The 27,312-nt window shown below is 28.6% G+C and overlaps 6 protein-coding genes and 1 long non-coding RNA gene across 14 annotated transcripts; 3 read left to right on the top strand and 4 right to left on the bottom strand.

Annotated features, from left to right (window-relative positions):
- The first annotated feature begins 1,070 nt into the window (after positions 1-1,070).
- On the top strand, positions 1,071-2,246 carry LOC113798935 (uncharacterized). Its single transcript, XM_027349523.2, has 3 exons — positions 1,071-1,291; positions 1,364-1,555; positions 1,613-2,246. The coding sequence occupies exons 1-3, from the start codon at positions 1,213-1,215 to the stop codon at positions 2,011-2,013; spliced, it is 672 nt and encodes a 223-aa protein (XP_027205324.2). The 5' UTR covers positions 1,071-1,212; the 3' UTR covers positions 2,014-2,246.
- Positions 2,145-7,604, bottom strand: LOC113798928 (long-chain-fatty-acid--CoA ligase 1-like). Its single transcript, XM_075822852.1, has 19 exons — positions 6,727-7,604; positions 6,547-6,637; positions 6,423-6,468; positions 6,169-6,362; positions 5,844-6,090; positions 5,057-5,175; positions 4,869-4,936; positions 4,594-4,795; positions 4,354-4,523; positions 4,230-4,262; positions 4,134-4,158; positions 3,978-4,075; positions 3,619-3,917; positions 3,327-3,547; positions 3,173-3,264; positions 2,987-3,103; positions 2,775-2,924; positions 2,607-2,708; positions 2,145-2,476 (listed from the first exon to the last, which is right to left on the bottom strand). Exons 1-19 carry the CDS (start codon positions 6,838-6,840, stop codon positions 2,243-2,245), a joined length of 2,622 nt encoding a protein of 873 aa, XP_075678967.1. The 5' UTR covers positions 6,841-7,604; the 3' UTR covers positions 2,145-2,242.
- A 233-nt stretch (positions 7,605-7,837) lies between these two features.
- On the top strand, positions 7,838-8,568 carry LOC113798936 (small ribosomal subunit protein uS11A-like). The gene is made up of 2 exons (XM_027349524.2): positions 7,838-8,103; positions 8,166-8,568. Exons 1-2 carry the CDS (start codon positions 7,955-7,957, stop codon positions 8,470-8,472), a joined length of 456 nt encoding a protein of 151 aa, XP_027205325.1. The 5' UTR covers positions 7,838-7,954; the 3' UTR covers positions 8,473-8,568.
- A 30-nt stretch (positions 8,569-8,598) lies between these two features.
- LOC113798930 (uncharacterized) lies at positions 8,599-14,696 on the bottom strand. Of its 6 annotated transcripts, none has more exons than XM_075822846.1 (5): positions 14,530-14,696; positions 13,490-13,979; positions 10,735-10,908; positions 10,252-10,606; positions 8,599-10,019 (listed from the first exon to the last, which is right to left on the bottom strand). In XM_075822846.1, exons 2-5 carry the CDS (start codon positions 13,538-13,540, stop codon positions 8,689-8,691), a joined length of 1,911 nt encoding a protein of 636 aa, XP_075678961.1. In that variant the 5' UTR covers positions 13,541-13,979; positions 14,530-14,696; the 3' UTR covers positions 8,599-8,688. The 6 variants fall into 6 exon arrangements, with proteins under 6 accessions (XP_075678961.1, XP_075678962.1, XP_075678964.1 ...); XM_075822849.1 differs by lacking the exon at positions 13,490-13,979 and adding an exon at positions 14,293-14,382 and having other exon boundaries at positions 8,600-10,019; positions 14,530-14,694; XM_075822847.1 differs by lacking the exons at positions 13,490-13,979; positions 14,530-14,696 and adding an exon at positions 11,122-11,148.
- LOC142645757 (uncharacterized) lies at positions 13,968-14,459 on the top strand. The gene is made up of 3 exons (XR_012846813.1): positions 13,968-14,057; positions 14,143-14,262; positions 14,345-14,459. It is a non-coding gene; the product is annotated as an uncharacterized LOC142645757 (long non-coding RNA).
- Positions 14,697-15,624: 928 nt separating the features above from the next.
- On the bottom strand, positions 15,625-16,803 carry LOC113798933 (putative methylthioribulose-1-phosphate dehydratase). Its single transcript, XM_027349519.2, has one exon. It carries the CDS (start codon positions 16,615-16,617, stop codon positions 15,877-15,879), a length of 741 nt encoding a protein of 246 aa, XP_027205320.2. The 5' UTR covers positions 16,618-16,803; the 3' UTR covers positions 15,625-15,876.
- Positions 16,804-17,221: 418 nt separating this feature from the next.
- Positions 17,222-25,661, bottom strand: LOC113798931 (uncharacterized). Of its 3 annotated transcripts, none has more exons than XM_075822936.1 (6): positions 25,504-25,661; positions 21,179-21,313; positions 20,816-21,109; positions 19,022-19,116; positions 18,879-18,907; positions 17,222-18,762 (listed from the first exon to the last, which is right to left on the bottom strand). In XM_075822936.1, exons 2-6 carry the CDS (start codon positions 21,305-21,307, stop codon positions 17,429-17,431), a joined length of 1,881 nt encoding a protein of 626 aa, XP_075679051.1. In that variant the 5' UTR covers positions 21,308-21,313; positions 25,504-25,661; the 3' UTR covers positions 17,222-17,428. The 3 variants fall into 3 exon arrangements, with proteins under 3 accessions (XP_075679051.1, XP_075679049.1, XP_075679050.1); XM_075822934.1 differs by lacking the exon at positions 25,504-25,661 and adding an exon at positions 23,953-23,979; XM_075822935.1 differs by lacking the exon at positions 25,504-25,661 and adding an exon at positions 24,439-24,801 and having other exon boundaries at positions 17,223-18,762.
- Positions 25,662-27,312: the final 1,651 nt, after the last annotated feature.

Raw genomic sequence — 27,312 nt, 5'->3', positions numbered from 1 at the left:
ATTTTCGTTTTTTTTTCAATTTTAATTAAAAAAAAAAAACAGCAACAAAATTCATTTCTATATAACAACAGCAGCCATATCATTGTCATATCATCGTCGAATCGTGATCATCATCATCATCATCTACCCGATGACAATGTCGATGGTGGTGGTGATGAAAAATGGTCGAGCGAAAAATAAAGTCAGAAAAATTTATGAAACCTGAATGAAAATCAATTGATCGATCCACGAAAAAATTGAAAAAATCGTGGAACACCGATGATGATGAATATGATCCACACACACACACACAAACATAAACACAAACATAGCATACTTTTTTGAGGAAACTTTTTTCTGGGATAATCACGTTTTGAAATTGAATCATTTTTCGTTTGCATGAAATGGTTCCATTGGTTATTATTCGCGAATTTTTTTTGTTGAATTAAATTGATTTTTTAGCTCAAAACATATTCGGGGTTTTCCATAATAATGATGATGATGATTAGAAGATAGGTAAAAGGTAAACACACCCAAAAAAAAAAAAAATACAATATCAATTTTTCGCTCATAGGTAGATTTCATAGATTCAAATTCTGGTTGTTTGTTGTTGTTGTTGTTGTTCATTGTATTTAATGGATAATAATGATGATCATCGTCAACAACAACAACAAAAACAACATTAATTAATCGTCGATGATGACAATAATAATAACGGTGACTATCCACGATCTTTGTTGATCGGAAATATTTTCGTTCGTTTGGTTGATCTAAAAATAAATTGAAAATTATGTTTGATTATGATGGCATTATATTGGACATTTTTTTCAATCAAAATAATCCAGGTAAAATGGAGAAAATTAAAATCTATAGTCGTTTTTTTTATTTACAGATTTAAGGGGAAATTTTTTTTTTGAATTTTTGAAAATTTTTTGAATTTTATTTTCGCAAACAAATGGTAACCGTGGCGCCATCTCGTGTTCAGTAAACAAAATGATTTTTCAAATTCAATTTGACTTTTCATCATCGAATCGAATTGAATTGATTGATCGATGACGACAATTCAAAAAATTGATGAAATCAATTTTCAGCAGAAAAAACAAACAAACAAACAAACTAGCCACAAAGACAAACAAATCAATCAATCAATCAATCTGATTTTTGTCTGTCCATCAATCTGATCAATTTTTTTTCTACCCGATCAACTTGATTTGATTTGATTTTTCCAAAAAAATGAAATTCATTCAATTCAATTATTATTCTTTATTTTGTTTTTATTTTATTTCGATCATTTTCATTTCAAAATCATCAGGTTTGTTTTTTTGTTTTTTAAAATTTAAAATTTTCAAAATTTTGTTTTTTTCCCCTGCTTTAAAAATTCAAGCCAAACGACTTCGATTACCAATGCTGTTACGTAGTAATAATAAATTTGAATGTTACAATAATGTTTGTATATTTAGTGTAAAAGGTTTTACTACTGTACAGAAAAATGATCAAACAACTAGATTGGTTAGTGATGATGATGATTCTAAACAACAACAGCAACAACAAAATCAATATCATTTGCAAATTAAAGGTAAATTGAAATTTTCAACTTTCAATGCTTATTTGTGATGAATTTTCGAAAACACAGAATATTCGCTGCTCAGGATGGCTAGATTTTATTTTAAAGCTTCGTTTTCATCGATGAATGACGGTAAAAAACAACAAACGCAATCAAAAACAAATATTGCATGTCTTATCGTCGATTATTTAGTTAATGGTGATGAAAAATATCAATTAATCATTAGTCAACAATCAACCGAAACGGGAAAAGTGCACGTATTAAATCAACAACAACAACAAATTAAACATTATGATGATAAATGGAATACAATCTATGTAAATCTCGAAAAAGAAAATCTTGAAAAAGATACATTTATATTTGAAGTTATTTGTCAGAAAAACTGTACAAATGGATCAACATTTTCATTGTTACGTATCAATATAAATCAAGATAAATGTTTATCAACAACTTTACCAAAAACACCTTGACCAAAAACTTTTGACAAAAATCAGCCAACAAAAAACATTCATTCGGTTTAAACATGACTTTTTGTTTTGTTTTGTTTTTTTTTCAATTATTTTAATTCATTTTTTCTTCAAATTTTCTCATTTTTTTCAAATCAAATTTTTGTTTTTGTGTTTCAAATGGTTAAATTATATTTCCATTTTTTTCATTTTTTCCCACGTTAATTAAAAAATCCCGATGATCATTAATTAATTAATCTTGTGAATGGCTACCATTATTTTTTAATAATTGTATTGTTTGATCAATTTCATCACGAAAATAATGATATAATTCATAACGTTTTAATTTCATTGTTGGTGTTAACAAGCCAGCATCCTGTGTAAATGGTACTGAATGTAAAACAATATCATGTATTTGTTCATATTGTTTTAAACGTTCACGATTACCAATATTTTTTATATCATTTATTAATGTATTACGGAATGCCTTTGTTTTGCGGTTTTTGTTGGTTTGGTTTTTGGTTTTGTTGTTGGTTGATTAGAATGGTAAAATGATGATAATTAGATTAAGATTCTTTAAAGGGTTAAATGATTGCGGGATGAAGAAAAATACGTACCACATTTTTACATGCTTCAGCTGAACTTAAAAGCATATTATTTTCACTACACCAAAGATTTATACCATCAATATCCGGTACGATTACAGCTATTAAATAACCCTTTTTGGTTGTTTTGGTTTTCGATTAAATGAATTTGTTTGTTTTTGAATTGAAAAAAAATCTTACCTGTTCAATATCAATATCAACATAACATTGTCCAACATAAATACTTTGTATATAGATATTTTCAATTTTAATCGGTGCAATCCAACGTATTAAATTGTTATATTTAATAACACGTAAACATTGTCGTCGATCCATAAATTTAAGGCCATTCTATTCATACCGAAGGGTTAATAGAATTTATGAATCCAGTCAATCACATATAAACAGATTACCATTGTAAATTGGCCAACATCACCAGTATGAAACCAACCATCTTCATCCATATTTTCAATATATGTTTGATAATCCTTGTAATAACCGGAAAAAACATTTGTACCTTTTACACAAATCTTACCAATTGGAAAAAAAACAGAAATCATAATTAAGCTTAAACCAGTGAAAAATCAATCATCACTTACTTCACCCATTTGTGCATTTTTAGTCCAAATATTTAGCTCAGGTACATCGATCAATTTGATTGAACAACATGCAATTGGATTACCTAAATGTCCTGCAAATTAAACTACATTAATTAATCATAAACTAATTAATCAATTATGTTAGAAAATTTACTTTGTGATTGATCATTATATTTAGTTAATGTAACAAATGATGAACATTCAGTTATTTCATATGATTGCAGAACGGTACAACGTAATGAATTACGCATAAAATTCAATACTGTATCTGAAATTTGATTTGAACCACTAATCAATAGTTTAAGATTACCGCCTAACATTTGTTGTACGGTTTTGAATACCAATTTATCCCATATAGAATTTTTAATATTTTCGCTAATTTGATTGATTGATTGATAAAGTCAAATTGATTGAAAATCCGAATAAAGAATCATCTGAAAACTTACTTGAAAATTGTATCAGAATTTTTTGATTTCAAAGCAACATTCAATACTTTTGATTTCATCCAATTTCCTTTTAATTTTCCAATAACACGATGATAAATACGATTAAGGATTCTTGGTACACAAACCATAATTGTTGGTTCCAGTATTGGTAGATCACGTGATAAATCTTTAAAATCTCCGAAATAAATTCCAACACGACCACCGGAATAAAACATACAAAGTTTTATAATACGTTCACGTAAATGTGCAATCGATGAATAGGATACCATTGTTTCAAATTTTAAATCAATATTTTCATTCTAAGAATGAAATCTTTTCAAATCATTCGCTTTCTTCGTTGTAATGAAAATTTTACTTACAATTTGATGCAAAATAGCCGAACAATTTGCAACCAAATTACCATGTGTAAGTAATACACCTTTTGGTTGACCAGTTGTTCCACTTGTATAGCTTATTACTTTTTTTTAATTAAGTGAAATGAATTTTTAAAAAATCACCCTAAAAATCAATCTTACATGCTAAATCAGTTGCTTTTGGTAGCTGAATCGAAGAAAAAAAGATTCCAAAAATGAATTTTTCTTAATTGATTGAACAAAATACACTAATCTTACATTGACCGGTGATGGATTCAATGAACCTAATCTCTTTTGAAAGTTGAAATCATTCAACAGAAAAGAAAAAAAACCCAATAAAATCAATATTCAAAAATCAAAAATCAAATTTCAAAATTCATACTTCAATTTCAGTAAATGGATAAAGTTTTATATTCATTTTTTTACCATATGTCATTGTTTCCGGGTGAATATTTTCCGATGTAATTATGATTGTATGTAAATATTGACGACAAATATGCATTAATTTTTTTGCACGTTCATTTGAATCGGTTACAATGACGCCTGGTTCAACTATAAATCAATAAATTAACCCTTTTCCGTTTCCACAAATATTTAAAATACTTTGACTTTTATAACATACTTTGATGTAGAATTTCCAATACAATACTACCTTTAAATGTATCATAAATTGGTACGGATACCATTGAATAATGATAACAACCAAATTCAGCAATTAATGATTTAAAATTATTACGACCATATAATACAATCATTGTATGATTATTTGGTTCACAACCAATTTTTACTAAACCAGAACCAAATGAATGCATTTTAAATATTGTCTAGCGAAAAATAAAAAATCAAATGTTCAAAGTTGAAAAAAATTGACACTTTTTGATCTAAAAAAAACTTAACCTGATTGTAGCTAAACCATTCATAATCACTGGAATAACCACTTTTTCTTCCTATACAATCTTGTTCCTCTGTCAGACAGTAGAATGGAGGGTTGATTGAAAAAAAAATTTGATTTAATTAATTATAAGTGAAAAAAAAACCAAATGAAGAATCACATGATTCGTAATTTTTTCTCTTCCTCTTCTTACTTGCTATTTCAAATCCATGATAAATGCAGTCTAGGCAAGTTTTCACTTCATTATTAATGGTTAATAAATATTGTTCATTTTGTGAATACCAACGAATTGTATTTGTACTGTTTACAGTCATTTTTATTGGTTTTGGTATAGATGATGTTGTTGTGGTTGTCGTCGTCGTCGTCTTATGTCATAATGGCCAATGACATTTTGATGATAAAAAAAACGTACCCACAAAACGATAATGAGATTCGGGAGCAAAATTGAAGAAAAAAAAATTAAATTTCCAGATGAACGATAAGAATCATTTAGCGAAACTTACATCTTCGGTTGAATTTTCATCCGATAAATTTTCATCGTCCATTTGGTCACTTTTAAGTGATAAGAAAAACTTCTTTTTTTTGCAATCAATCAAACAAAAAAAACAGACTCGAGAATAAATGGAAAACCTTTCAAGTGAAATTTTTTTTTAAATTTTATTTTTAATTTAAACCAAACACAAATGAAAAAAGAAATATGGAAGATAAAAAAAAGAAAGAAAAAACCATTATCGATCGAAACTTGAAACTAAAAATTTGTTTTGGTTTCGATGGGTGAAGATTTTCATGTTATTTTTTTCAAATTTTGTTGAAGAAGACCATGAAGAGTATCTAGGGTTACCTTAGATACAATTTTTTTGTTTTTAAAAAATTTTGAAGAAAAATAAAATTTTTTGGTGAAAATTTTGCTATATAAAATCGATATTGAATAAGTTTCACTTCCAATTATCATAAAGGTTATTCTATTTGTCTAATTAATGGTAACTGGACGATCTTCAGTAGTAACTTCGAAACGAATTTCTTCTGGTTTATCTGGTACATTAAACAATTCTGGTTCAGCTAAATTTTGTTCACTTTCACGTGTAACCAATGTATTATTTGGACAAGTAGAACGTTCACTAATATGTAAACCAACACGATTAATTTTTAAATGATCCAATGTTTCATAAATATTTTGTCTAGTTGGATTTGATAATGTTCCATCACGTGATAAAAGCCACAAATATTCTGTAATAATAAATGAACGAAAAAAAAATTTGATTCAGTGAGTAAAAAATGAAAAATTTTCTTCAATATTCAACTTACCAGTATGATAAAATCCTTGAATAATACTACTGGTACAGGAATAAAGAACGGCAAATTCTTTATAATCGGTATCGATGATAGTCACTTCTGAACCTTGAAATGGTACACCAAAACCATAACGAATATTGTATTTACCAATTTTAGTTCCTGGATGTGGAAGACCATCACCTTTGACCGTAATTGGTAGACCAGCTCTTTAGAAAAAACAAATAAATTACAATGAAAAATAAAAATTCATTTCATTTTATGCTTACAATGATGTTCCTTTAACAATCACATTTAGATTACCATCATTATTATCTATAGTAACAAATAAAACACAAAAAAAAATTTTTTGTTTTGAATAACAAAAATCTTTGATCATTCAAAGGGAAATACCTGTACTACCTAGATAATCAACACGTAGACAACGCATCATAAAATCAAAAATTGATGGTGTCTTTTCCACTTCAACCCAATGACCTAAAAACTTTTATTTTTTTGTTTCAAAAATGTAAGAAAAAAAAATTCAAAATTATTTTTCAAAGTCAAAAAAAATTCAATTGTCATCAACCTTACCCGAGTCTTATCAAATGTTGCCATTGATGGAAGTGCTGGACATGGTCCGGATACAAATCGTTGACATTCAATCAATGAAATTGATGTTGCCAATAAAATTATGAAACGAAACATTTTTTTTGAAAAGTTTAAGTTTTTTGACTTTTGAAAAAAGATTCACAAATTGAAGGGTTCGTGTAGTGTGATTTGGTCGAAATCAAATTGAACACTAAGCTTATTTTTCATCAAATCAGGATGTTATATAAAAAATTTTTCATCGTTCATTCATTTTTTTTCATTGGATTTAATGGCCAGTTTGATGTTTGCCAATGAAGCAAAAGGTCATCATACTTTTCTGTTGATCTGTGTATTGGCCAAAAAGGTAAACAGGTGTACGAACGCGGAAAACCAAAAATCAAAAACCCTAAACAGGACAACCAGGTGATTGAACAACATCCCAATGTCCATTATCCATTAATGTACACCAACACAAAGATCGAATAAATTTTATTTTTGGGCGAAACAAAATAAAAAAAAATTATCGACCAAGTGGATACAAGAAAACAAAAAAAAACTGGATTATTCCGTCGATGCCGCCGCCATACATACACACACACACATATACAAAGAAAACATTTTGATGTGGGAAATCCAAACGTTTTGATCATTGATATTGCTCATCAATCAAGGGATAACCCTTGACCTTTTTTTTTGCTAAAAATGTAAATTGACTTTTTTTCAACATTAAATGACATCATTGATGTGATAAGAGAATTTGATACCAAATAAAATATTGGAAAAAAAAGAGGATGCATTATGTTTTGACAATTTAGTAAACAGTTTAGCAAACTAAATAGAGATTTTTGTAAAAAAAAACAAACAAAATTGTTTTAGTTTATCATTTTGGTCATTTTGGATAGAAAACAAAATTGTTTACATGGAAATTGTTGAATTCGAATCTATTATGCATTAGCAAACAATTTAGGTTAAAATAGAAATTTTTGGGTCTGAATTTAGGCCACACCTTTTTGGTAACTATCAAGCATGCATGGATATTTGTTTTATGGGTTGGGCATAGCTGACAATCTGCTCATGCCAGCATGCATGTGTGTTGTTGACACGTTTTCATCACTTCCAGCTAGCTACAAAGTTTCCTGTTCGTTCTTTTCGCCGTGTGTGTGTATGTTTGTGTTTGACTGTTTTGTTTGAATTTTTTTCAATTGTTTATCATCAAAATTCTTCAAGAATAATGTCGAAACGTAAAGGAAAAGCAAAGGAAGAAGCTCCAAATGTTCAATTGGGTCCACAAGCATTGGATGGTGAAAATGTATTCGGTGTGGCTCATATTTATGCATCATTCAACGATACTTTTGTTCATGTAACCGATTTATCGGGCAGGTATGTTTTTTGCCATTCAGGAATCATATAATTCTGAATTTATTGTTTTTATTTTAAATTAGTGAAACATTTGCCCGTGTAACTGGTGGTATGAAAGTAAAAGCTGATCGTGATGAATCAAGTGCATATGCCGCTATGTTGGCCGCTCAAGATGTTGCGGAAAAATGTCGATCATTAGGAATTAATGCTTTGCATGTAAAACTTCGTGCCACTGGTGGTACTAAAACCAAAACACCCGGACCAGGTGCACAAAGTGCTTTACGTGCTTTAGCACGTTCGGGTATGAAAATCGGTCGTATCGAAGATGTAACACCAATTCCACATGGTGGTACACGAAGGAAAGGTGGTCGTCGTGGTAGAAGATTGTAAAATCATCTAATAATTTTTTTCATTTTTGATTTCCTCAAAAAAAACAACAACTTGTATTTTCTAAAATCGAAATAAAAAAAAATTCAACCCGAAAAACATGCATATTTTGGTTAATTTCAATTTTTTTATTCATAAATTTGCAAAATAATATTTGGTTTATAAAATACAATAAATAAATGGCATTCGGGAAAGGATCATCATCGAATCAATCGGGAATTATCGCTGGAAATAAGTTTGAAAAAATGATGGATGAAAATGATGGTCAAATGATTGTTTTGATGATGATGATGATGATGATTTTTTTCGTATCATTATCATCATGAATATTATTGCACAAACAAAACAAATAATTATCAGGAAAATTAATGCTAAAATTAAACTGAATGTTGTTATGCATACAACATTCGATGATTGATCCAAAATCATTGGTGGATCATTATCGTCCGAGGTTATATTATGGCCGATTAATGGCATTTTTTCTGGATTCATTTCCAATGGAAATGATAAATCACGTGGTGATACTACTTGTATTGCTTTGTTAAGGCCGATTTCTTTTTCGTTTGTTTGTTTATCAACATCTGTTGTTGGTTGTTGTTGTTGTTTTAATGTTCCAGTAATAATCATTTCATTTAAATCACGACGTTTACGACGTTTATTATCACCATCTTCATTATAAAGATTAATTATTTCAGTATTTGATTGTTTTGTACATTGTTCAGGACATTGAAAACGACAAATCTGTATTGTACATTGAAAATGTACTTCCATTGAATCAGGAAATTTAAATGCTTGAAAATGTGTATAAGCCAAAACACTAGCACTGGATCCAAAATTTTTAATTTTTGTAAATTTTGTCATCAATTTTGGCCGTACTATACAACCATTTCCATCGACTAATTCGATTGGTGAACGTTTACCATCATGTGCAATACAATTTCGAACCAACATATCGAATTTACTTTCTTCATCTTTTATGGCTAATACCATTGTCATTGTTTGACCAATCTTAACAATCCCAGCTACTTCACTAGCCCATGGTCCTTTACCAACTTGTATTTGCATCCAACAACCAACATTATCACCGGCAAAATCAGCACGTACAACATCCAACATATCGACTGGAAATGGTCGAAATGTAACTGCTTTTTCATATTGATCATGCCATGTACAACGTAAACGTCTTGCTTGATCCCATGCTTCTTGTACTTGTGGATCATATTGTATAATGATTGTATTTTCAAAATATAATCCATTATCAGTGCCAACATCTTCATTATAAAATGTACCTTGTGCATTACCAGTCGTACCGCATGAATTAATAGAAATATCAAAAAATAATTTTTTTACACCACTATTTGGCATTAGATATATACAATTTCGATAGGTATAATGTCCTTTACTAAATATAACACCATGAAATGGTTTATCAAAATGTATTGATACTTTCATTGAATTTCTATCACATTTAACATCTAAAAATGTAATTTTTGGTTGATCATTGTTCGATGCGGATAATGATGATGATGGCCATTGTTCATTATTATCTCCTGGAAATAAACACAGAAAAAAATAAAAATAGGCGTGTGTAGAAAATAAAAAACCAAAAATCATCAGGAAAGATCAAACAATAATAAAACAAACAACCAGAACAAAACCAAACCAAACAATCGAATCGATCGATTCGATCTAGTTAAAATTATTATTATTATTGTTTGACCTGATTATCCTGATGATGATCATCAATGATCATTTGATGATGATGATGATAATAAAACTTACTTGATGAATCGCTTTGTAGATCAAATTCAAGATTATTTTCAATAGCAATATTTGGTTTAAAATTTGGTGGCGGTGGTTGAAATACGGCATGTTGTGGTGGTGATGATGCTAATGATAATGATTGTTTCGATGATAATGATGGTATTTGTGATGGTTGTTGTTGTTGATATTGGACAACGTGTTGATCCGATCGAAATTGTTGCGATGAAATTGTTGGTCGTTGTTGTTGTACTATTGATGATGATGACGAAGATGGTAAATTCATATTCGAATGTTGATGATAAGAAGATGTTGGTGTTATCATTCTTGTCATACCATTACGAAGTAATAAAAAATTCATTTCTTTTCCATTCATCTTGAATGATGATTAGTATTTTGGAATGGACAATAAAGATAAAAAACAAAAAAATCATAAAATTAAAATTTTTAAAAAAATTTCCAAAGAATTTTTTGTTTCGCCTATTTCAACCCCCCTACTCTTACCGGTAGATATGGATTCGAACCAAATGAATCTTGAATAATTTGTCGTTGTTGACGACGAGCAAATGATGATAATGGTATTGTTGTTGGTCGTTGTTGTTGTTGTTGTTGATGATGGCCATTTTTATTCTTAATGATATGATTGTGATCGATAATGATTGTGTCAACAATTATAACCTATTAAATATGATGATGGTTGGTTGGTTGGTGGTTGGTGATAATAAACAAATAAAAAATAAAGTTAACACCGAAAATGATAAGGAAGAAGGAAAGAAAAATCCCATCAAACAAACGAAATTACCGTGTCTGTGGTTTATTTGATGGAAAAAAAACAATGGCAAGTGATTGATGGAAAATGTATGGAAAAACAAACACAGAGAAGGAACTGACCCTTTTTTTCATTTCTTTTCTTTTCTTTTCCCAAACAGAGCGAAAAAATAGGAAGAAATTTTTTTTCGAAAAAATTTATTACAATTTCTGGATATATTCAATGTGACATGATGATGATCATTTGGTGAAAATTATTGTTTCACCAAAAACAAAGAGATAATCAAGATTAAATTTGGCTAACCAAAAAACAGTCAACGAAAAAAAAAAACAATATTTTTTCGCGGGTGAATCTCCTAATCATTTTACAATATTATTATTATCGAAAAAACAAAGATTCTTGGTTGTCAAAAACAAAAACAAAACAAGAAAAAACCAATCACAATCAATCACAAATCGATCAATCAGCCGACTAAAACAGAAACATTATTTACATTCGAATATCCGATTGGAAAACAAGAAAACACATTCGATCAACAATCGAATGTATCATATTAACAAAATTGATAATAATGATGAAGAAGAATCCTTTGAGAAGATAATTTTCACCTTCCTATTCAATCTTATTTGGTCGTGTTTTCTGTTTGTTTCATTATGTGTGTCAATCGAATGTTGTTTTGATCATTATCATCAAAATGTGTTACATTTTTTCTGTTTTGATCATGACATTGACATTGAGTGTTTGTTGTTGTTTGTTAACATCTTCGAAATGTTTGTTTGATTGAATGAATGTTTCGATGGGTTTTTCTTCTTCTTTTTCTCATTATCACCTTTTGTCAATTTTAATTTTGAAAAAAAAAATTTTCACACACAGACACGATTGTTATTATTATCATCATCATTGAGTCAATATGGATGTCATGTTTTTTTTCGGAATTCTGTAAAAGATCAGAAAAAAAACTTGTGAATTTTTTTTCATCATCATCACTTTATAAACTTTGACATAATTTTGTTGCCTTTGATGACAGGGAAAAAAAAAGTAGCCGGGAATTGATCTATATTTTTTTTCTGCTCTACCCGGTTATCATCAATCACGATAATCTCTTTTTTTATTTTTATTTCAAAAAAAAAAAAATCTATATTCGGTCATCATGATATGATCGATGATTCGTGTACAAGTGATGATGATGACATTTTTTCTGTTGATAAAAGATGACAAAGGTGTTAATAAACCAACCAGTCAATTGATGATACATTTTCAATTTCAATGAAAAAAAAACATCATGATAATAACAACATTTTGACACATTTACCTCATCATCTTCTTTCTTTCTTATGATTCTTTATGATTAAGATTAAGATTTTTTTTTTCTTTAAATAACCTAAACATAATCTTATTATTATTATTATCGGTTTTTTGTTTTCTTTCTTTTCTTTTCTTGTTTCCATATAGGATAAAAGAAATAAACGGGTGATGAGAAGCTATTCACGATAAAAACATTCATTCATTCATTCGGGATGATTATGATATTTACCTGTCTTTTCTTTTTTATTTCTGGTTTTCAATGTCCATTCATTCATTCATTCATTCATTCATATTCCATATGATATTTGTTTAATTGTTCTCTAGGTTACCTGAATGTTGTTTTCTATCTACCAATTTATTACATGAAAATATGACGCCCATAATCGTCAACGATGATTATGTTTCGTTTCGTTTTCAGGGTGGACATCATATATATTGTTATGAGATGAATATTTCGGTCAAGAGTCTACTTGGTGCATCTTTTTTTTCAATGTCTTTCTCATTTTATCTACCTGAAAGGCTTTTCCGCTACCAAGTAAACATTATTTATGGAAGAAAAAAATGTTTATTTTCTTAATTTCATTCAAACGATATGAATTATCTAATTATAATTTGACATTCAAACAAACAAACAACGAATGAAATGAAATGAATGGTCAGTATTAAATGAAATGACCAGTATGAAAAAAACGATGTCAATGGACAAATGTCATGGATGCTAATTATATACATTTATTTTCAAATGATATAATGATTACCAGGATTGGTAAATTGGTCAAGGTTTTGAACCTGAAATTTTCGTTTGTTTGTTTGTCCATTGATGATGATGATGATGATGAGAAAACCAGAAAGAAAAAAAGAAAAAACTTTCATTAACCCAGATTTATCATCAGAAATTGATGATGTTTTCATTTGTTTTTGTTTTTCGGCTACTAAATTTAACAAATTACTTCGACAAATGAAAAAACAAAAGACAGAAACTTTGAATGGACCGAATGATTAATCATCAACATCATCAATAATCGATTGATGGTGTAATCATCATGGATAATTTTGAAAAAAAATTGAATTAGGTTCGACATAGTTTTTGTTTTGTTTTGTTTTGTTTTTCAAATCGATTCCTAATCGATAATTGATCAATTTGATTTACAATTTAAAATTTGAAAATGAAAAAGATTTACTTACAGATAATGAAACGAACAAAGTCGGAATGAACAACGTTTTGAGAGAATTCATTTTTTGGTTTTGTTGTTTTCCTGGTTTGATTTGATCGATTTGATAATTGAAATTTTTTTAGAGTTGATCAATGAATATTTGAAGAAAAAAAAAATAAACACAAAAAAAAAACAAACAAACGGTTATCCACCACTAATCGTGATCATCGATAAATCAACCGAAAAAATCAAAATGGTGACATTCATGAGATTATCATCAAGATTGGAAAGTGATATTGGAACAGAATCCGAAAAAAAAGTAGAAGAAGAAATCTTTCTCTCTTTTTATCTTTAGCTCTCAAAAACACATGATATGATCATAACCATAAAAAAAATATCGAATCGGTCAAGTTGATTTCTTCATCGGACATCGAATACCATTCAGACATTGTTGTTGTTGATTTGTTGTTGTTTTCCAATGCAATGTACCTTCAACCTGACAATTTCGACCGATAACGATGCTGATAATAGAAAAAAAACAACAAAACAAAATAGAGAAAACAAATAGACAACAAAAAGAAAGAAAGAGAAAAATTTAGGTAAGATAGCCAACTGATTTGGCCAAAAAAAAACTATGTCTCTGTGTCAGACTCTTTTGTTGATTTTCTTCATTTTCTCATCCAGGATTGAGAGAAGCGAAAACAATTGAATTTATCCCATCATCTTTTTTGTCGTTTTGTTGGTTGGTTAACAAACAAGAAGAATGGCGCCAAGTAGAGAAAAGAACATGGAAAAATAAACAAGGTGAATATAGCTACAAAATATATACCTTACCTGTGTGTGGAGACAATTTTACAATGATTTTTTTTCATCATTTGGTTTGCAGTGAAATAAAAAATCTATTTATGGCTTAACTGAACTGAACTGAATGGATGATAAATAAAAAAATCATCAGATTTGGTCATTTTCGGTTTTTTTTTTGGAAAATTTGGATCAAATTAAACAGATTAACCAGATGTTTTTTTTTTTTTGGTTGTTGTTAATTTTCAATGGATAATTATCGTTAATTACCGAAAAGCAAACGTGATCTTCATTGGCAAATTAGTTCGAAAAAAAAACAAAGAAAATCAATGTTTGATGATGATAATCATCATCATTGTAGGTAGGTCGGATATCATCATCAAATGGGATACAAAATGATGGAACAATTCAAACGAAAGATTATCCATTCAATTTTTTGGATTTTCATTATCAAGATGATGATCAGAATGATACAAACAATGATGAATAAACGAGACAAACAAACATCAAAAAGAAAAAAGATCATTATCATCGAACAGTCAAAAATCAAAAATCATCATCCTTTAATTTTTTTTTTCGTTTTGTTCTTTTGAACAAAAAAAAAACCCAATCTGTACCATTCAGTGTTGATTTTTCTATGTCAAAATCATCATCATCGTCATCGAATGAAAAGGAAACAAAAAAAAAAAATATTATTTTTTTTAGTAACCCGATACCATATTGTACATTACACACATTTGAAACATAAAAGATTTCATCGAAAAAAAAATCATAATCATCAATTCATTCACACACACACACACACACAGTAGTTTTGAATGATGATCATTCAGATGAAATGAACCAAATATTTAACAAACAAACAAACAAGCAAAAATGTGATATTTTTAAATATTTTCTTTGAAAAAAAATCTTAATCCTCAAGATTTGAACCGAAATTTTTTTCTTCAATTTTTTTTTCGAAAGATTTTGAATTTATCATTATTGTGTGTAGGCGTAGGTTTTAATCTTATTGTTTGTTTGTTTGTTTTATTCTTTATTTAGGTTCTTATATGCGTTACATAAGGATTTTTTTGTGTTTGTGTGTTGATGTAAATTGATTCGCGTGATTGTTTTTTTTTCTTCTTTTCATTTAGTCAATTTGTTTGTTTGTTTGTTTTCCTTCAACATCATTTTAATATTCAAAAGAAAAAAATGTTTAGAGCCTGATGATGATCAATCATTTTTTTAGATATCATTAGCATTTTGAATATCATTTTGGTTATTGATTTTCATCTTGTTCTTGTTTGTAGCTATTTAAAGGTATTTATTTCATCATTACACAACACAAACAAACAAACATACAAAATACCGGATCAAACAATATATTGGGTCAAAACAGGTGATTTTCTTTTATTTTTTTAAAAAAATGATGTTCCCATAATGAACATCATCAAAATCAAGATTATGTTGGTCGGCAAGCAAAATATAACCCATTGAAACAAAACAAAAAAAAAAATTATCTAAAATTTAACAAAAGATATTTGATTGGGTGTCGTTCGGTTTTTCAAAATTTCATTATGTAAATATTTAGATCGATCAATCAGAAAGCAAAAAATCAAAAGTATCTGAACATCATTATTGACAGCCATTTGTTGTTGTTGTTGTTGATTTTATAACCGGATCGATACCAAATTGTTTCAATTGTACAACATAATTGAATAAATAATCATAACATTCGGCCATTGTTTTTGCTTGTTTCCATGTTCTACCCCAAATATAAACACCATGACGACGTACCAATACGGCATTTGTATCCGGATATTCTTCCATTACTTTTTCTAATTGTTTAGTTAAATCACGTTCGAATGGTGTATTTTCAATTATCGGTACGATTAATGTTTGATTATAATGATAATTTTCATTGGTTGAACCACGTTTTATACCTTTAATCATTTCTTGATGACTAACACGAAATTCTCGACCATCGGTTATAATTGTAGCTAAAACTGCCGATATTGAATGACTATGTATAACAGCACCAGCATTACGTTGACGATATGCAGTTAAAAATAATGGTGTACATTCACTTTGTTTTAAACATAATTTTTTCGCTGTTGGTAAACATTTAACATTACCATCAATATCAATGATGAATAAATGTTCTGGTTTCAGACATTCTTTTTGTACACCTGATGGTGCAATATAAATTTCCTGATTATTCATCCGTATAGACATACCACCACCAGTACCGGTTACCCAACCAAGTTTATACATTTGTCTACATAATTTTGGTATTAATTTTCTTGGATGTTCATCATCATCATCAATAAGATTGTCATTTTTATTGTCAATCAGTTGATCATTAGTCGTAGACATTGTTTTTTCCCACTGTCACCTTGTTGTTGTTTTACTCGAGAAAAATTTCATAAAACGAAAACACCAGAAAATGATGAAAAAGTTTGTTGCTCGTTCAAAATTGAAAAACAAAAACATTAATGATGATTTTTGGTTTTGAAAATGATCGGTCGATATTTCGATCGATCGATTATCTTATCAATAATTAATATTTTTTTATTTAGTAAATCGAAAAATGTTATCAAATTTCAAAGTTCAAAATCCAAATTTTAGTTTCATTTTCGAACATTATTTCGAAAACAATATCATCAAACACGACATCTATTGATGACAATTGGAACGATTTTCGTTGAAATTTGAAACGATCGGGCTGCCATCTCGTGTTCAAGTTTTGATTTGAAAAATTTTAAAAATTTTTTCAAATCAACCAAAAAAAAAGCAAAAACAAAACAGAAAAAAATGTCGACTAAAAAACTGAGAAATAAGAAGCAACAAGAAACCATTGATTTTAAAGAAAATAAAATGATTTATTTATCAAAATATCAGTATTATAATCAATTAAATACAAAAAGAAAAAAATGATAATAAAAATAAATAGTAAAAGAAAAAGATTATAATCAATGAAATTTTGTAAAATTTTTGTAGCCAATTTTTTTACTGTGGAATTACAAATGGTAATAGTGAGGATAAATACAAAAAATAAAAAATAAAAGTTATAAAAAGTAATAAAAAAATAATAATCATTTACGGAAAATCAATTACAATGATAATTTGGCTTTCAACGACAATTTTTATAATTAATAAAAATAGAAAAATGAAAAATCAATCAAATTTATGAAACATTCATTGTAAGATAATATGGTAACGATTGTTGTGGTTGTTGTTGTTGTTGTTGTAAATTATCATTACAAATATGTTGTTTTGAACATTGTTGTTGTTGTTTTTTAATTAAATTAGATGATGTTATATTTTTTAAACGAATAACTAATATAATTGTAACAGCACAGGTAATCATCAAAAGTAATGTAAATAAAACAATACTTATAATAAAACCAGTTGCAGGTATACAAATTAAACTTGTTGAATCATTAATTGTTTCATCGGTTATCGGTAGGAAATTATCCATTGATCCATAACCATTACCGTTATTATTATTATTATTGGTCAGCGGTAGCGAAAAAGCAACATCACCTGGTGCAACAACTTTAATTATTTTTTCCGTATTAACATCGGTTGAAGTATTCAATTTTTCAGTATCCAAATTATCATCAGCTTGATAATCTGTATAGGAATTTATTGATTTTTTCTTTCGTTTTAATTTGTTTAGATTAAGCGATCTGGGCATAGCACCAATTGCATTCAGTGTTAACGATTGATTTGGACGCAATAATGGTTGTTGTTGACTAGCATGATGTGATATTGTTGATACGGTTGTCGTAGCTATTTCACCAAAACGATTTAAAAATTTTCGATTATCATCTTTACCATTACCACCGTTGTTACCATAATCATCACCTTCACAATTAGCAGGTGGACATTCATGACGACAAACTTGTATGACACATTGAAAATGTACATTCATTGAATCCGGGAATTTAAATGCTTTGAAATATGCATATGAAACAACCGTTGCGGATGGACCGAAATTTTTCACTCGTTGAAATCTGGACATAATTTTCGGCCGTACTATACAACCATATTCATCAACCAATTGAATTGGTTGATGTTTACCATCATGTGCAATACAATTTCGAACCAACATATCGAATTTATTTTCTTCATCTTTGATGGCCAATACCATTGTCATTGTTTGTCCGATTTTAACAATCCCAGCAACTTCACTAGCCCATGGTCCTTTACCAACTTGTATTTGCATCCAACATTGAATATTATCACCCAAAAAATTTGCCGTCACCGCATCCAACATATCAACATTGAATGGACGAAATGTAACTGATTTTTCATAAAAATCATACCAAGTACAACGTAATTTTCTTGCTTGATCCCATATTTCTTGTACTTGTGGATCATATTGTATAATGATTGTATTTTCAATAAATAAACCCAGTGATGATGAAGATGGTGCTGGAAGATTTGTTTTTTCACTACTTGCCATTCCACATGATCCAAGATAGATTTCAAAATTTGCCTGTAATTTTCCGGATCCTTCATCAATCAATAATCACCATATCAGGTATTAATTAAAGGTAAATTAAAACAACGAAAAAAACATGGATTAAATTCAAGGTTAACATGATTAATAGACGAAGAAAATTCCTTACCTGCAGGCAAATGTATACATTTTGGGTCGCTAAAAGTAGAGAAACAAAGGTAACGATTATGAGAAAAAGTCGGTCAAATACAAAAAAGAAAATCGATAATCACAATCACCATCGTAATAATGATTATATTGATAGTTACCTACCTATAATATCCTTTGCTAAAAATAACACCATTAAATGGTCGATCAAATTCAATATTAACTTTCATTTGATTTTTTTCACATTTAACATTGATTGTCTAGTTGTGGGGTGAAACAAAATGAAAAAATTATTAGATAAAATTGTCCGTTTAGTCAAAAATCGATCGATTAAAAAATTAATTTTTTTTTTAACAAAAAAAGAAGTTTTTGTCACTTAGAATCAAGTGACGGGTTAAAAAGTCAAAAAAAAATCATCATTGAAATCAGATCAGATCAAAAATCTTTTCCATTTTTTTCTCTCGATTCTTTCGATTATAAAACCATAATCATATACCAATGAAAATAACGATTATGATGACCTTTATTTTTTTCTTTCTTTCTTTCTGTTGACCATCACAATCAATAATAACAATGTTTATTGTTGCTGATGTTCAAATGATGGCCAGCCAAAAAGTATCCAATTTTTTTTTTTTGGTTTAGATGAAAAAAAGCATCCCAAAAAAACGAAAAAACTTTTTCAAACCATCCATATATAATCATGTGGATTGTGTGTTTTCCATACATTTTCGAAATTCATATTATCAATGATCATCGTTCATCATTGCAATGAATGGTCAGTGTTTGAAGAAATGATCAACCTACGACATGATGATGATCAGTATCATCATCATCATTCCATAACCATTAAAGATCATTGAAGAGAGAGAGAGAGAGAGGATTATCATCATTATTATTTGTTCAACCTATTGTCTTTCTCTGGGGTTAGATTCATCACCTTTATCGTCAAAAAATCATCAAGAAGAAATGACCAATTGTGATCATCATCATCATTATGAATTACAAATTGTTTTTCTCGTTTGTAAACTATACCCTCTCGTATACTCGGAAGAAAACTACATTTTTCTTCAATGAAATGATGATTAATAATGATTTCCTACATTGTTTTTTTCTTCATAAAACACACACCGTTGGTGTTTTTTTTTCTGCAGAAAAAAAAATTTTTTGTCAAAACTGGAATGGAAATGAAATGAAAGGAAGGCATATTGGAAGCAGAAGTTTTCAAGTTTAAACAGGGCTAATTTTATACAAATAATATTCGCGCACAACCAAAACAGCATCAAGATTGCGTGAGCAAGAGAGAGAACGAAAACTCAAATGGTAAGAATGGTAGAAAACTTGCATTTTACAAATTTTTTCAAAATCTCTTTTGATGATATATGTGTGTGTGATGGATTCACATACATACAAACAAACAAGTACAAATATACCGGGTAATCGATTATTATTATGTAAGGAATGTTTGCTGTGTTGCTGCTTGGTTATATTCAAGTCAAGTTAGTCGGTCAATGTTTTTCCTTCGTTCATTGACGAATGAACGAAGGAAAATATTTCGCTACACCGTTATAATTGTGTGTATGTACTACCTTTCGACCTAAATTTTTTTTGTTTTTGTTTCGTAAACACACACACTTTTTTTCGGAATAATAAATGAAGAGAGAGAATTTCATTTCATTTCATTTCATTTCAATCAATCGATTGATTGATTTTTTTGTTTTTGTTTGTTTTTCTTGAATAAAAAATATTTTATTCAAGTTATTCCGATGATGAAAGATTGATGTTTGATTTTTGTTTTTTTCAATTTTTTTTCGGGTTAAAAAACAAACGAATACAGAAATGAAATAATCGATCGATCAGAAAACAAAAAAAAAAAAAAAAAAATCAATAGCGATCGATTCGAATTTGCTGATTTCTGATTGATCAGTTTTTCTTTGTTGTTATTGTTGCTTAGTTGCTTACCTTAATCATTGATGATTCTGGCCGTACCATTGGCCATAATTCATTTTGATTATTTATATCCATTGATGGTAATTTATTATTATTATTCATATTATTATTTTGATAGAAATTTTTATTTTTCATAAATACAGTTGGTATACCATTTGAATGTTGTTGATTATGTTGATTTTGGTTATTCAAATGATCATCATCCATATCATATTGATCAGGAAATGAACGATGTTCAGCAGGTATTGATATTGTTTCCTCTTCCAATAGATCAGATTTGCTATCGATTTCTTTTACCATTATATCCTATGTGTGTTTTAAAAGTAAAAAAGTTTAGTAAAGTAAAGTAATTTCTCTTGATTACAAATTGATTACCGTTATAAGACAGAGAAAAATGATTGAACGAATTGTCGTCAATATTGACCATTTTGTTGTACGAAACGTTGTTATCGCTAATGTCGTCGCCGTCGCCGTTGTCGTCAACATTTTTCCGTAATTAAACATTATAATCTGTGGACAAAAAAAAAAACAGGGTAAAATTCAGAAAAAGCCGGTTTCAAAGATAATTTTTGAAAAAATTTGGTTCAAACATTATTCGATCATGAAATTTCCATTTTCCACTATAGTATAACACAATAGAAAAGATGTGACAATCAGAAACTTTATCATCTTTATCATCAATATTGCACATTTTGGCTATTTTCATCCAATACAGAAAAAAAATCTAGGTCTTCTTTATCAGTTTGATCTTTTTTTTTCTTAACTTCAGGGTATCTTCTTTTTTTTTACTTCTTCACCCAGTTAAAATAGGCAATATTTTTTTCTACATAAGTGACAACAATGATAACAAACAAACAAAATTCCGAAACGGTTCATCTGTCAATCTAAATGATTCACATATCCAAATAACGAAAGAAAGAAAGCAAAATATCATTATCGTTATGACAATTATAATCATCATCATTCAAAATAATATTAAGCGAATGAATGAAAAACATTTTATCCATTTGACAATGAAATTGTCATTTAGAGACTGAGGTAGAAATAGGTGAATGAAATTTGTCTAAAAAAATAAGATTTGGCTAAATAGATAAATATTTGAAAAGATAAATCGTTTGTTGGTTGGTTTGGTGTTGTGGTTGAATGAATTTTTGATTCTCGAATCTCCTATAAAATCAATATTTTTTTCAAAAAGAAGAAAAAAACATTGGTGACATTGATTTATATTTGATAAACCGAAAATGATGATGATGATGATCAATCTAGGTGAAAGATGAAGATGAAAAAAGAGAGTTTATGCCTGTGTGTGTGATTGAGAGAAAGAAATCAAAGAATCGAGATCAAGACCACCAATAAATACGGTCATCAAATTTAAAAAAAACAAACCCAAAAACCATCATTTAGCCAAGATAATCAGGTCAAATATTTAGTATCTAATAAAGGTAGGTAGATGAGGGTTATTCATAAAGATTTGATAAGGGGTAAATAAATAAATAAACATTTAGACATTTAAAAGGGATAATCATAATTTGTCGTTATCATCGTCGTCTCTATTTTCATTGACAATTTGATCGGTCAGTTGGTCGATTCATTTGAAAAAAAATCAACCTGATTCTAGCCTGATCAAGACAACAGCGGACAACAACAATGACCAAATCGAAGAACAAAATAAGTTTTTCTTTTTTCTTTTTTCTTGTTCAATTTACAAAACCTGGATTGAATTCAATTCAATTCAATTCAAACGAATTGAATTTAATCGATGGACAATGAATGAATGGTCAATAGAAATGATATGAAAATGATGATGATGACCAATAAGCAATTACAAATTACCGAAAAACGTAAAACCACATTCGAATTGACAACAAAATGATTTTTTTCTTTGAAATGAAAAACGATAATGATTTTTTCTGTATTCATCATCATCGGCCACCACCACCACCATTACAATCACATCCTTATAAGGACCATATTAGGATGTAATTATTATGATGATCATCTGACCACCAGAAGAAAAGAATAATGGAAAAATTACCCGAAGATAATCATCGTTATCGTCATTGACGATGATAATGATGATGATAATGGTTAAAAAGAAATTTTTTTTTAATTTTTTGAAAGAAATTTTTATCGGTCAATCCAGCACACACACACAATTGAAACCAACCGGACAGAAAACTGTATTGGAAATCTTTTTTATTTCCCTTAAATTTTTGAAACAAAAATGATCAATTTTTGGTTGGTTGGTTGTTATCAATTGAAGTCGGTCAAATGACCGAAATGAAAATGTTGGTCAATTGAAGAATTTTCCTTTTGCCTGATCTATAAGAAAACTCTTTAAGTTGATCATCATTGGCACATCGAACGAGCGAATCGTTAAAAAAAATCCTTTTGGATGTTCAAAGAAAATAAATTATCATCAGGAACAAAAAACATCGGATAATAATCAACGGTTGGATGATTATTATTATCCAGAAGCAGTGAACAACGACAACAACAAAAATCTATTATATTCTTTTTGAATCGAAATGAATTGAATCGAAAGAACAAACTAAAAGAACAATCATCACATTTATGAAAATGGAAATTATGAAATGAAAGAATGAAAGAAAAAAAAATTGGTTAAAAATAGAAATTAATATCGAAAATCAATTTCGAATGGAGAAAATTGAATTTTGTACGATATGATAATTTTATTTTATTTTCAAATCTCAATGGACCAGAATGGGTAGAAATAGAATATTATTCAAAATTTCATTCATTGGTTGCAAAACTGATAAAGATCCCTCTGATTGATTGATTGATGGCCAAAAAACCAAAACAATGAAAAAAAAAATTACCTGAACACATAATCATCACAAGGGTGACAATCACACAGGTATTTTTTCAATCATTTTTTGTTCGCCAAAAAAAAAAAAAATATATTTTCTTCGTATTTACAGGTGTCACAGTTATTCGTAAGAGTTAATCATATAGGAAATGTTATGTAACAAAGCCAAAAACAAAGCAAAAAAAAAAAAAAAATGAATTATTGACAACATTTTCAATGATTATCATTCATTTGATTTATTTTCACCCTTGAAAATCATTGATTGAAAACATTGGAAAATCAGCAAAAAAAAACCAAAAGACAAAAAAAATTGACATACAGGTGATATCATCAGCCAAAAAAGTAGCAATTTTCTTCTTCTTCTTCAATCAATCAATAGGATTTTCTTCCATCAAAAACTCGACTCAATCATTTTTTTTGTTTTTCTTTTGGATTTGACACTGAATAAAACTTGAAATGACATCATGATGATGATCAAGATGATGGAGATGATCATTTCGATCATCATCATCATTATAATCAAAATGATATCAGCATTTTTTTTCTTGAAAATGGTGTTCATTCAAGCAAAAATTGTGTTACATGATCAGAGTGAGAGAGAATTTTTTTTTGATTGTTTTCAAGTCAAAACAACAAAAATCAAAGATGATAATGATTTTGAAAAATCTTAAGGAAATGAAAAAAATAGACATCGATAGACAGACAGGTAAACATTATGAATGTTTTGGATTGATTGATTCAGTGAAAAAATGTTTTGATTTTCGGTTGACATTTTTAAAAATGTTTTGTTTAAAATAAAACTTACCTATTTTTTTTGAAATTAGCAAAATTGTAAAAAAAATTTCAAATAATCAAATGAAAATGACACTTGTTTTGACAAAAAAAAATATTTTATCATTTAGGAAATGAAATTTTTTTTTTGAAACAAAATTATTTATTCATTTATCGATTCAAACACGAATCAAGATTATCGAGATTATCGATTCAAAACAATCGATAAACATCGTCACTATCGATTATATCGATATTCACTGAATAAATTTTTTTTTTCGAAAAACACACACACAAACATTCAAATCGTTGACAGAATCGCAATTGTAAAGTTGGTTCAACAAAGTTGATTAAAAGATTTTCTGAAAAAAATGACAATTTCAAACAACAACCGAATTGAAATGAAATGATAAATAAATCAGAAGCCGATCAAATCTTTAACGCAAAACAAAACAACAACAAAAATCTTAACACCCAATATTTTTTTCAACCAAAAAGATATTCACATGTTAATTTTTTTTCTCTCTCTTTCTCGCTCATCATAATCTTCAGATCTTTCTCACCCGAACCGAACAAGCACATACCGAAAGAACGAAGAAGAAAAGAAAAAATGAAAACGAAGAAACACAGAAAAAATTCATTACAAAAAAAATACCGTTCAGTTTGAATTCAGGTAATCTCAACGTAAGAGAAAAAAAATGTAAGAGACAAATTTCAAAGCAAAAAGATGAGAGAAAACAAAATTCCAGAACAACTGATCAAGTTTGGTTTGGTTTGTTTCGATGACAACCCGAAAAAATCGTTTCGTTTTTAAATTCGATCTAGGTACACACACACATCACCTTTACCTGTATGGTAAAGGTAAAGTTTATATCAAAATATCGACCAAATATTCCATATGTGTGCCACCATCATGTATCCTTAAAAGACGCCATATTTCCCCCCCCCTATGATCAGAACAGGACGACAAATCAGGTAAATAATAATAAAAAACAACAAAATATTTAGTCGATAGGTCGGTCGGTTGGTTGGTAGTTTTTGACCTATACCTGTGATTGACCTAGATTCAATCACTATGTTTCACTTATGAATTGGTTACCTGATGAAATAAAATGATGATTGGCGCCGTTGTAATATTCAAGATCAAAATCCTGTTTTTTTCTTCTTCTTCTTCTTTACCACCACCACCAACACCATCTTCGGGTTGTTTGTCGTGTGTGTGTGCGTTTGGTTGCCAAAAAATAAAGATGAAGAAAAAATCTCTTGTTATAATGATGATGATAATAATAGTGGAAGGTAAAGAAGAAAATAGAAGGATTTTTTTGTTCTGATCATAAACAAATTTAAAACAAATTATAATGATGATGATGAATTTTGAATCGAATGGTTTGTTTTCGACGATGATGATAAAATCTTATCATAATTTGATTTTGATTGTCAACTTTTTTTGTTTCAACGTTGTTGTTTTTTGAAGGTGATGATAATGAATAATTGGGAGAAAAAATGCGGAAAGAAATTTTTGCTGTTTTTGTTTTTTTTTTTACTGAAAGCAAATCAATATATTAAATAACGATTGTTTTTGAAAGATTTTTGGGATTATCTCTACAAAATTGTTGGATTATGGAAAAAAAATGATTTTGAGTTGAGTTAGATTAGGTTAGGTAATGACTATGATTCATAGTCGAGTGAGGTTAGGTTGATGACTATGACTATGATTCATAGTCGAGTGAGGTTAGGTTGATGACTATGACTGTGATTCATAGTCGAGTGAGGTTAGGTTGATTATGAAATTTAGTGAATTTTTTAAAATTTTCAAAAAAAAACAAAATTTTTAATTTTTTTTATAATTTTTATTTTGTTTGTCGATAGAAATGGATCGCTCTCACTGTAAAAAATTCATTATTAAAATAAAATTACTAATAATATTCTCAGCTCCCACTCACTCTTTTTTTTCTTGTTTATTAATATCATCTATATTAATATTGTTCTGATTTGTTCATCCTGAACAATCAAACATTATTATTATTCCCCGACTAACCATTGTCCAACAACATGAAAAACAAAATTTGACAATTTCATAACACCTACGCGCCTATATTTATTTATTTTACCAAATGGAAGGGGAGAAAAAAACTATTTTTATAAATAAATAAATATTATTATTTAAACGACCAACAACAATCACTGTTTATGTAAATAATATCCCTATATATGAAACCAAATGGTTGAATGAATTTTCTGTTGTGTTTTCTTTTCTTTTTCATTTCGGTTATTCAATTTGACAACAACAACAGAAAAAAAATAGCCTAAACAAATCAGTTTACCATTATGGTTTTGCTTGTTGGCTATTTAAACTAAATGTGAACCAAAAAACAATGGATCGCCATATCAAAAACGAACAAAAATTCATTCCTGATAGACCGAATCAAACGATCCATCCCATCGTTGTCGTCGTAAAAAAATCAAATAAATCTATCTATATGGTCATTCGGTTATTATCCAAATGTTTGTTTGTTTGTTACCATACACCAAAAATGAACAAAAATAAAAAAGAAAATCTAAAATTAGATCGGTGATATAATTGAATCAAATTTACATTTTCCAAAATGGAAATATCCTTTTTTTCCTCCCGAAAATCCCTTCTTCTTTTTCCAATTGTCCATTTGACAATTAAACAAACGAAGAAAAAACCCAAAAATTCATTTTATTATCATCATCATCATCATTATCGACAGCGTTTCTCTGTATCCATCCATGATTAAAAGACCAAAAGTGATTTTAAAATGGTTATGCTTGTTCAATGTGGTTAGATTGAACCTGGTTTTTTTGGTTAAATAAATAAATGAAATTCTCCACCCATTCATTTTAATTTCAGAAAAAAAGATGATCAAAGATTTTCTTTCTTTCT

Source organism: Dermatophagoides pteronyssinus, unplaced genomic scaffold (genome assembly GCF_027571235.1).
Source record: "Dermatophagoides pteronyssinus isolate colony J.1.1.1.1 unplaced genomic scaffold, Derpt_VIB-CSIC_2022.12 sq0021, whole genome shotgun sequence".
Classification (NCBI taxonomy): domain Eukaryota; kingdom Metazoa; phylum Arthropoda; class Arachnida; order Sarcoptiformes; family Pyroglyphidae; genus Dermatophagoides; species Dermatophagoides pteronyssinus.
This window is presented reverse-complemented; position numbering and strand designations above follow the sequence as displayed.